At 39.2% G+C, this 11,442-nt stretch overlaps 1 protein-coding gene across 4 annotated transcripts in view; it reads left to right on the forward strand.

The window, feature by feature from the left end:
- Sema2b (Semaphorin 2b) overlaps positions 1 to 11,026 on the forward strand; it is a 51,954-nt gene extending 40,928 nt beyond the window's left edge. The window contains exons 5-16 of one of the 4 annotated variants that reach the window (XR_010653474.2): positions 269 to 337; positions 598 to 708; positions 1,459 to 1,596; positions 2,014 to 2,146; positions 2,631 to 2,987; positions 4,191 to 4,419; positions 5,158 to 5,661; positions 6,508 to 6,660; positions 7,443 to 7,551; positions 7,730 to 7,823; positions 8,530 to 8,774; positions 8,911 to 11,026. Coding sequence is in view for 2 of the 4 variants with exons in the window: in XM_017074109.4 (XP_016929598.1) it covers positions 269 to 337; positions 598 to 708; positions 1,459 to 1,596; positions 2,014 to 2,146; positions 2,631 to 2,987; positions 4,191 to 4,419; positions 5,158 to 5,661; positions 6,508 to 6,660; positions 7,443 to 7,551; positions 7,730 to 7,816 (1,890 nt within the window). In the remaining 2 variants the exon portion in view is untranslated. The remainder of the gene's footprint in view (positions 1 to 268; positions 338 to 597; positions 709 to 1,458; positions 1,597 to 2,013; positions 2,147 to 2,630; positions 2,988 to 4,190; positions 4,420 to 5,157; positions 5,662 to 6,507; positions 6,661 to 7,442; positions 7,552 to 7,729; positions 7,824 to 8,529; positions 8,775 to 8,910) is intronic. The other 3 variants (XR_001767459.4, XM_036813271.3, XM_017074109.4) reach the window with 3 other exon arrangements.
- The last annotated feature ends 416 nt before the right edge of the window (positions 11,027 to 11,442 follow it).

The raw sequence follows: 11,442 nt of genomic DNA on the forward strand, positions 1-11,442 counted from the left end.
ATTGATTTGTGGCTTTCACTTAGGCAAAAGTATTTGCAGCAATACAAACTTCGAGAGGAGATTCAATGCTTGACAAAAAAGCGAATCGAATTAAATAAACAAATGTCCAACGTGAGCCACATACAGAAAATAAAAACGCGACATGCGAGTGTACCAAAAATTCTGGCGCGTGCTCTCGGTTGAACATCCCTGGCATCGCATTCCAGCACGCTTTCAATAAACTTGGCACACATAAATTTAAACCCAATGCCATTTCTCATTCTTGCAGCGCGATGTCCTCATATTGGAGCCCACCGGATCGGATATCCTGAATTGTGTGTCCAAGGGCAAGCGGGAGGTGAGTTTCTCTGGATTTTTCACTGACCTTTTAGTCCCCGTTTGAAGCATGTGCAAAATTGTCCTTTAATATCAACGAATTTGTGAACTTAACTCATGCCACGGCCCTGCCCATTTTATTTCCATTTGCATTTCGACAACCACAAACCCACAAAAACCGCCGTATGATTTCCTTACGACTATTATTTTCTAACATTTATTACAATTACACAAAACAAAAAACCAAATCGAACGCAATTGCATTTTCTGGCGCTTGACAAGAAGGTGGAATGCCGCAATCACATAAGGGTCATCCAGCCGATGAACTTCAATGGCCAGAAGCTATATGTTTGCGGAACCAACGCCCACAACCCCAAGGATTACGTAATAAATGTAAGTAAGCCGAGGGAAAAAACGAAGACTAATACTGCACTTGATAACTCTTGAAATGTGAGGTTTAAAGATTAATTTTAAACGGAACTAAAACAAGTTTAAAAGTTTATAAAATAACTTTTGAAAAATTAAATTTTTGTTGTTTACTTTTAGACAGCCCTAAACTTGTTTTAAACTAACTAGAGATTTATAAGCCGTACATTTTATTGATTGAATGCCAAGTACTAACTGAACTTTACAATTAGTAGCACTTATAAGTAATATTTTAAAATCAATTTCGTGAACGCAACTAAAAATTATTAACAGTTTAAAATATTACATATATAAAATCAATATTTCGTTGAATACTTTAAGACAGCTAACATTTTAAAGTGTTGAATTTTAATGATTGATTGTTAAATATTAACTGAATTCTTGCTTACTATTGAAAGGTAAGATTTTAAAAATCTGTTTGTAAACGGTCTATTATAAATATATTGTTGCATACTTCTAGACAGTCTTAAACTTTTTTTAAATCACTAAAGATTTCTGTTATAAATTTCACTCATAAATTACAAATTCCTTTTTCTCAAAGAGGAGAAAATAGGATTTTCCGGCGACCTCATCAAAGTGCCTAATTGTGAATGTCAGTCAAGTTTTTGAAGTTCATTTCAGCCCAGCGGGCGGCCAAATTAAAGTCAACTAATGCGCTTTTCACTCTGCTCTCTCTCTTTAACCCACCCACACCCAAAATGCCTCAATCACCCCCAGGCAAACTTAACACATTTACCCAGATCCCAGTACGTGCCCGGCGTGGGTCTGGGCATTGGCAAGTGTCCCTACGATCCTGCCGACAACTCAACCGCCGTCTATGTGGAGAACGGAAATCCCTTCGGCCTGCCCGCCCTGGTAAGTTCGACCCGAAAAGCGGAAGTGGAATAAAAGTAAGGATAAAGGAAGGCACAAATAAAAAGAAAAATGTCAATTGTAATAAAATTACGAAAGTAAAGCGGGGCCAACGGAAGCCGGCAGAGGGAAGTTGCCAAAGTTGTGTTTGGGACGGGGCAAGAACATTTTAAAGACGGCAAAAACAGAGAAAGGCGGCAATAAAACAGCTAAAATTAAATTAGAGCAAAAAGGCATACCCACACACACACATACACAGTGGATAGGAGGGGGCACGTGCGTACACTTTATGCGTAATTGTGTGCGTGCGTGCCCTGGCTTACTGGGCGTATGCGTGATGTTCGAGCCTTATCAACAGTCTCCCTTCGCTAACCAAGTATGTCTGTGTCCTTTTCACCCGATTCCCCAAAATAAATGCAGTACGCCGGCACGAATGCAGAGTTCACCAAGGCGGATTCCGTCATATTCCGCTCGGACCTGTACAACCTGACAAATGGACGGAAGGAGGCCAACTTCAAGAGAACCGTGAAATACGACTCCAAGCTGTTGGACAGTAAGTTGTGGCCATAAGTAACACTAAGTAAAATCGATAAATTGATGGAAAGTAAGCCTTAATAGTTAATATATTAATTTCTGAAATGTTTTGGGTGCATATATTTCATTTTGTCAAAAGCAACACCTTTCTTCATCTTAAAATAAAATAAATCATATTTTATTAGTTATATTTTATTAAGAGAATCTTCTTTATTTTCTTTAAATCAACTTAAAATGCCATTTTAACTGCCAAAGAGTATGCAGAGAATAAAGGACAGTCGTATTTCTGAATGCATTCATGTACTTCTGAGCTTTGAATATTTTGTTGCATACTTTGAGACACCAAATCTCACATTTAAAGTTTTAAGACCATAGTGATTTGTATGACACCCCCGAATTTGTTATGTATTACTCAACCTCTATCCATCAACATTTTTAGGTTCAGCCTGCCTTATACCCCAAAGGACCAATTTAAAATTATAAAATCTTTTTCACCTTTTCAGAACCCAACTTTGTGGGCTCCTTTGAGATTGGAGAATTCGTATACTTCTTCTTCCGCGAACATGCCGTGGAGTACATAAATTGCGGAAAGGCCGTCTACTCCAGGGTGGCTCGCGTTTGCAAAAACGACCGGGGTGGCAAGTACATGATCAGCCAGAACTGGGCGACCTATCTGAAGGCCCGGATGAACTGCAGCATCTCCAGCGAGTTCCCCTTCTACTTCAACGAGATACAGTCGGTCTACAAGATGCCAAAGGACGATACCAAGTTCTATGCCACCTTCACGACGAATACGAATGGCCTGATTGGATCGGCAGTTTGCAGCTACGACATCCGGGACATCAACGCGGCCTTCGACGGTGAGTGTTCACTGTGGATGCGAGTGGGGATGCTCGTGTGATTTATTGCACTGTCCATAATTCTTCCGGGGGATTCCTTTCCTCCGACGACTGCGGATGGAATTACGCGCACAGGTGGAGGCCCAGTCCCTGGAATCTGAGCGTTAAATGGTGCGCATATTAAATTGATGGTGGCCTCACCGCCGCCGTCTTCTCTTATTGAAACAGTCTCACATTCAAGTTGCATTTCTTTAACGGCGGCCCTCCGGTCCAAGTAATGAGTACAGCCAACACTTTTTAACCCAACTTGGCCCAGGAAAGTTCATTAACACCATAAAGTTGGGGTCTTGCCGCGAGTGTGGAGCGGTGCCAAGACTGACGGGCAGACAATCGGGCAGACAGATCCGCACAGACACTGCCACCGGGCAATGTGGTGCAAAAAATCTGGCATACACTTAAAATTCATTACGAAAAGTTTGCGGGCATGTTGCACAGACAGCAGCGAGTGCGATAAAAAAATGTGGAAAGCCACAGCAATTAATTATGGCCACAAACGATTATGCTGCCGCACTCGAAGGCCAGAATGTGATTCTTAAATTGTATTTCATACTTGCCACGTAATAATGTTCATGCGGGGTAGAGAAAATAACACGAGTATGCAAAAGGCCACATTCCACACTGGGAAATTTAATGAAAATGTGTCAATTAAGAGTGAGATTAAAGAGACATTGCCACAAAAATCACTAGCGATTTGAAAGTGCTTTTAATTGTATTTACAAGTGCCTAAAAGTATTCAGTAAATAAAGGATGCCCGTCTTTCTAGATGTCGAATGAGTTGAAAATATATCGTTGCATACTTTTAGACACCTACAATAAAATGTAAAAATGATTTCAAAACCCTAGTCAATCAAAGTGTGGTCCAATCGCATCTACATTTTCTCCATTTTTAAAAAAATTATGAATACAATTATTGAGGTAAAGTGATTAAATTACAATTTTCTTTTCATGATTCCTTTTTTTTACAAAATGCTCTTCGCATGAACATTAAAGCTCAGTTAGCGACTCTTAAATTGTGTTCTTTATTTACCGAGTGCGAGTGCCACAAATCAGCTTTCGCGCCGTACTGACACACATAAATTAAGTGCAGCGTTCACCGGCACCCAACTCAACTGAACTCCGTACTGATGCTTCCCTTTATCTATATACATCCCTATCCATCTACAGGCAAATTCAAGGAGCAGGCCACCTCGAACAGCGCCTGGCTGCCCGTGCTGAACTCCAAAGTGCCGGAGCCACGTCCGGGCACTTGCCACAACGACACCGCCACGCTGCCGGACTCCGTGTTGAATTTCATTCGCAAACATCCGCTAATGGACAAGGCGGTCGATCATGAATTTGGCAATCCGGTCTTCTTCAAGCGGGACGTCATACTCACCAAGCTGGTGGTGGACAAGTAAGTGAGAACTGTATTCATTAGCGCCGCCAGTCAGTTGCCAGTTTCCAGTTGCCAGTGGTCTGTTGGTCTGGCAAGGAGCCAGTCGCATGGGAGTTTCCCTGTTGACATTTGTCGGGGCGAATGTAGTCGTGCACTGAGAAATATTTGAAGATTGTTTATTTTTTTAAGATGTATTTTCCTTTTTTCGAAATTATTTCAGACGGTCTTCACAATTCATATGTGGTTTGACACTTCTTTCAAAGGTTTCCAAAAGTATGCTATAAAAAATATAACATTGGACGGAATTAATCAAGAGATTCTAGATTGCAAATCTATTGTTGCATACTTTTAAGAAGGTTTCAAAATGATTTTCAATATCTATAACTTTATTGTTGCATACTTTCGAGGATATTTTAAAATGATTTAAAAACACTACAAATTTACGTTGCATACTTTCAAGCATGTTTTAAAAATATTTCAAGACTTAAGAAATGTATGTGGTCCTTGTGTATGGCAAGGGTTCCTTGAATTAGTTATTTTACAATAAATAAAGTTTCTTTAAGTGCTTTAAGTGTCCATACTTTTGCTCAGTGCACAGACTCCTGGGCTGGCTCTGTGCTGTCAGTACTTCTGGCAGCGAAAAATGTTTTGTCTTGGCCGGAACTTGTGAACAAAGTGCCGCAGGATGTGTTTTCAGTTAAGCGCTCGCCACTGACGCTAGAACTCCTGGCTTTTTTTGCCTCTTTTCTCCCGCAGGATACGGATCGACAAGCTGAACCAGGAGTTCCTAGTGTACTTTGTGGCCACGACGTCGGGTCACATCTACAAGATAGTGCAGTTCATGCACTACGGCCAAAGGCATTCTAACCTGGTGGATGTCTTCGAGGCCTCGCCGCACAACGAGCCGATCCGGGAGTTGACCCTCAGCCAGAAGACAGGATCCCTGTACCTGGCTACCGATCACCAGGTGAAGCAGATCGACATTGCCATGTGTGCCCGGCGCTACGACAGCTGTTTCCGCTGTGTGGCGGATCCCTATTGTGGCTGGGATGAGGACGTCAAGGCCTGTCGACCCTATCAACTGGGCCTCCTGCAGGACGTGGCCAACGAGACGTCGGGGATCTGCGACACGAGTGTCCTGCGAAAGAGGGTCACCTCCTCGTACGGCCAAACCCTGCACCTCTCCTGCTTTGTCAAAATGCCGGAAGTGCTGAGGAAAAAGCAGACGCGCTGGTACCACCACTCCACCGAAAAAGGACGGTGAGTATTGTCCTTAGATGTCCTTAACAATTAAGCTTTTATTACTGGGAATATTCCAATTTTCAATGAATTAATTTCGCAAAGAGTGGGCTTCAGCTGAATAAAGAGAACATTTGCCTCATAAGCAGACTTATTAACAGAAAGCTATTTTTAAAAATATAGGCAAAGTAATTAGTAGAAAAAAGATACAAAGAAGTAAGGAAAATGTTTATTTTTCCTCTAAAGAAATTAGTGAAATTTAAATTTTGTAAAAAACATGATGTGGTAAAACGGCATTTTGAACTCATAATTTGATTTTACCAAATATTGTTTTCACAAAACTGAACTGTTTTGGCATTCCTAGACCCATGACAGCTTCATGATATGGTAAACCAAACCCATCAGTTCTAACCAACTTTCGCATCAGGAAAGTTTCAAACCAATAACTTTAAAACCGAAAGAGCATTGTATTTTGAGTTTTCGAGGGGAACCCCGCACTTTTAATGTCTATCCGAAACGCAGATCTCTGGGAAAATTGAAAGCGAATAATGGAAGGGGAAATGGTAAGCGAATCGCCGCTTCATCTCACTTAGCCGTGCCAATGCTGCGGTAAATTGACACTTTAAAATGCGCTCGAAGACTGCTTTTTGGCGTTTACACTGCTGCCGGTGCCCAAGTAATGGAAAAACTTTCAACTTTCCAACTGAATAGTCTGTGTGTGTCTCGCACACACAGTTTATATTGATTTTTATTGTGCGTTTCCAATGCGAATAGAAAATGGAAAATCCCCAGCGCTATCGCAGCAGCCATCTGAAAAGCCATCTCTCTACATCTGTCCCTATCTCTCGCCCCATCTCTGTCTGGCAGCTACGAGGTGCGCTACACGCCCACCAAATACATCGAGACGAACGAGGGCGGTCTGGTCCTGCTGGCAGTGAACGAGGGCGACGGCGGGCGGTACGACAGCTACTTGGATGGCACCCTGCTCTGCAGCTACGGCGTCACCGTGGACGCCCACAGGTGAGTCAGCGAGAAAATTGGAGTCAAAAAGGCAGCCAGTGCTGCCTATTGAATATTACCCAAAACTCCATCTATCTATTAACTTTAAGTGAACAAAAGAAATATTTAGTATTATAAAATTAGGACCATTTTCCCAATGTCATGTTAAATTTTTAACTTGGAGTTAGATTCTTGTTACAGAAAAAAGAATTTCTCAATATTTGACAGAACGAATTACAGAGTCTGTAAGTATTTGTCGTTTAAGAGTATGCATTTTTAATAAAACTCTATATTATTTTTATCTGACAGATAAAAAATTAAAAACTTAGCTGGACATTGAGAAATCGATTCTTAAACTAATGTTTACTATATGCATATTTAGAAATTGAATATACGGACTTGTAACCACCAATAGGTTTACACTATTGGAGATATTTCAAAGCAAACGATTTAAATTTTTAAAAGTTCTTAAGCAGTAAAGAGAATTAAAATGGCTTAACTGAGGGTTAGAGAGAGTTTAGTTGTCTTCATACTTAAATAATAATAAAATCCTCTTAATTATATTACCTTCTTGATAAGCCAAATTACCCTCTTGATAAGCCAAATATACTGCATTAATATGGGAGTTCAAGTTTTCAATAGTTTAAAGCTTTATAGACCTCACATTTCTTGATTACCCATTGCCTCGTTATTAGATTGGAAAATATCCGACTTGGCAGCACTGTCTGCACGTGAAATCCAACCCCTCCAGGCTAATTTCCGCTGAAATGTCAAAAACTTATTGTTCGCTTTTCCCCATCCAGATGCTCGCCGCCGTCGCAGAAGCAGGACTACCAGAAAATCTACTCGCACTGGTGCAACGAGTTCGAGAAATACAAATCGGCCATGAAGCAATGGCAGGCCAAACAGGAGGTGTGTACCCATGGGAATTATATTTTCGGCTGGGCGCCAGCTGCCGTTAATTGTTTTAATTAATTTTTGGGCCTCAGGTGCGGGGGTGCTTTTTGAGTTTTAATTATTTTGTAATTCGCTGGCAGAGATCTAAGTACTTTTCCCCGTCTCTCTCTCTCTTTCGATTTCCCTTTATTAGCAATGCGGCCTCAAGGACAAAACAGGACCAATCAGCAGCAACGGCAAGCACGTGAACGATGTGTTCAGCAACGATGCCTTGGTCTGACCCAGAAGTGAGTATCCTTGAGTCACAGAAAATAGAACAACCCATTCTATCTTTAGTCCCTGCATAATCACAGCACTGCGAAAAAAGTAGTTATAATATCAAGAATTCATTCTCCAGAGCTGAAAGTCAAATTGAGATTATACAAGGTATAACAAGCTAATCAAAGTTGTAGTGCATACTTTTAGCCACCTTTCAAAAAAAAAAATAATTATTTAAAATAGAATAACTTAACTCAGATAGAAAATAAAGGTTTTCTTATGTGCTCAGAGCTACATCCAGGATATTCTACTTTAGATCCGAAAGCCACATTGAAATTATACAATTTATAGTGCATACTTTTCTGCACCTTCACAGATGATTTTAAATTAGCATATCTTTGCTTTACTATCTTACATTTTTTTAGAGAAATACATATTTACTTGAAATGGAAAACTGAACTTAGATATTAAGTAAATGTTTTTAAAGCTGCAGAGCACTACAATCAAGAATTCGTTCCTTAGAGCTGAAAGTCATATAATTTTTATTGCATACTTTTTGGCAGCTTCATTAAATTCTTAGTTACCATACCATCGCTTTGGTAGAATATTGAATAATGCTTTTAAGTCAAATGTTATCTGTGAGATTTAAACTCTTGATTTTAGAGCTGGTTTTTTCGCAGTACACCCAACCATCATCATCATGTGTCCCAGCATAACCAGTATTTGTACTTTTAGTAGTACTACTTAGACCCTGACGAAATCTAACCAAAAGTGTCCTTTGTCCATCCCCCGCCCCCCTTTTCGGCTGCCGCTGACGCCCCTCAAAAATTGTTGTTGCCGCTGCCCAGAGTACTTGTACAGCTTTGAGTTCTTGTCGTCGTCGACGGAGGGCGTGGCCGCCGCCCACCGCAAATTGTACATTTTCGTGTTCGTGCTTACCATATTTGCTCGCTTCTAAAGTTTCTAGTTAAAATGTAAATGTAAGTTGAGTGCCCATGTAAGACAACCCACACTAACCCCCCGATTCTACCCTCTTTCCCACAACTTCTGCCCACTCAATCTCACTTTCTATATATCTAAACATATTTGCTTTATTTGGGCTTACTCTGTTTGCAGGCGCAGAAAAGCAGTAAGCACCCGAGGAAAATGCGGAGAACAACTATGAAAATGTGACAAGGGCCGAGCTGAGGGAAAACAAAATGAGAAAATAAGGAAAATGGAAAAAAAAACCACTACAAAGACTGAAATTTTTAAGCTTTTAAAATCGACAATATTTCCGATAATTTCGATGCGTTTTTTGGTCATACTTTCGTTTCGTTTTGAGATGTTGTCAGCGTCAAACTGAATAATTTTCGACATTAACTAACTGATATACAAAGATGGAGTAAACGAGAAAAGTTACTAGCAAAAGGATCCTGCCATAAGTCAAATGGAAATTACGGTTTTACACTCACACAAAGACACCTACAGAAGACACTATTTCTATTTCGAGCTAAGGTTAAGCTAATCTAACAGATACAGATACAGATATGGATACAGACAGATACAGATACAGCTACAGATACAGATACAGATGGAACTGCAACCACCTAAGTGAGAATCTGACCTAAAGTATTAACGTATTAACCGGGCTCATGAGGCGCAACGATTTGATTTTGATTTCGATTTGGTTCTGTTTCCGGCAACTCGTCGCTTGGCCATTCCGGGTTTGGGGTTGGGAAGATCTTAAACGAATTTGTATATTACTTAGCCATATTTGTTCGACTAAACGTAGCGTAAGGTATACATATACACGAGTAGCAGCCCCTGTTTAGGTCATAGACAAGTACGGAACCAACTTATTACGATAGCCAAAACCAGAAACGGAAATAACGTTTCGGAAAACACACAAATGACGCACAGCAAAAACGGCTATATGGACTATATGGCTTAGGGCGAACATGTACATAGGAGAGCTTTAGAAGATAAGTATTAACCAGCATTGATTTGGACCCTTACTCGGCCACGATTTTAATTTGAAGTTCTGTATTCGGCATTAACTCGCTCTTGTATAGATTGTGCGTTGGCCTAATGTTTACGATAAGCAATACATAGTTATATATGCATATGCGTACTTATAAATAAATATAGATACATGAAGTTACTGCATTGAGACCAACATGCTCATGATTACTTACCCCGTAAATAGCGTAGGTAAGTTGGTGTGGCAAGTAAATTCGTTTTTAGTAATATTGCAGATATTCATTGTCACGAAACAAGAGGAAAACACTCAAGAACACGACTCGTTGCATTTAGTAAACATATTTATATCCGCGAAAACTGCCGTAATATAGCAAAAATCAAGGAAAACCCAAACGCTTCACTCAACCCAAAACCAAAAAAGGTTTGTTCACAGGAAAACAAAAACACAAAGGGACAATGGAAAGAAAGTCTTGAACATTACCCTCACTCACACACTCTCTAAATATTTTTCTAAAGATTTTCTCTGCAAAAATTTTTAATGTTTTCATCTTAGGACTTAACCAAAACAAAAACATAAAATAAAGCAAACATTTTAGCAATGCATACGGGCATTGCCATTGTAAATGAACTAAACCAAAACCACAAAAAGAAAACTATTAAACAACAGATATTTAAAAGCTACTAATGCTCTGAGCTTCTAACTTTAATGGACGACATGTTTTTGCGTTGCCTTTAGTAGAGTTTTTTTGTTTAGACATTTATTGTAAATAATTTAAAGATTATGTGAAATGTTTTGTATGACAATCACATGATGTTGAGTAAAAAGTATAACAAATGCAGAGTAAAGAGGAAATTAAATGGAAACTCGGAAAAAACAAGCAAAAATATGAATTAAATTGCCAATGAGGCAATTAGAGATGGAAATTAATATTAATTGAGTACTTAACGAACAATTCACTGTAAAAATATTAATACAAAGTAAACAAATAATCGCGGTAAATATATATATACATAAATAGATAAACGACTTTTACAAAGTATTCATACAATAAAAGAAGATTTGCGCTTAACCATCATTCGAATATACCCAATTCAAGGTTCCATTCGAAATATTTCAAACGCAGATTGATTCACGAGCTATCGAAATATTTCCGGAAAACAACAAAATCAGATACAAGAAACAAATTAAGAAAACAAACTAGGTGTAAACACATAAAAAGTAAAATGCAGTAAATAAATGTGATAAGATTCTTTAATAAGCAAGTCAAAAGTTGTTGTGGTCTTTTATTTGGGGAGGCGACTGTGAAAGGGGGAACAAAGGGAACTGTTCTTAGTCGAACTCGAATTTCAATTCGACTTCGAACGTTCATGGAACTCAGCCTATATTTATTCGAAATGAGTAATGTTGTGGAGAGCGGAAAGCGAGCAAAAAGAGCGATAAGAAGAGAGTCTTGGAAGAATCTAAATAGCCTCGAAGAGTTGAATTTGGAATACTCTTTTCGTAATACAAATTTAAATGGTAAGTATGGGTGTTAAGGTTTAATTAGTGAGTTATCATAAATTGGTGTTTTATCTGATCATGTAGTAACATATTTTCAATATAAGTATAAGTGTCATATTTTCATATGGTATATAACCTCAGTTACAAACCTTTCATTAAAATCAAGAATACCTTTTTTAAAAGAG

The sequence above is a fragment of the Drosophila suzukii genome, chromosome 2R (assembly GCF_043229965.1).
Source record: "Drosophila suzukii chromosome 2R, CBGP_Dsuzu_IsoJpt1.0, whole genome shotgun sequence".
In the NCBI taxonomy this organism is placed as follows: domain Eukaryota; kingdom Metazoa; phylum Arthropoda; class Insecta; order Diptera; family Drosophilidae; genus Drosophila; species Drosophila suzukii.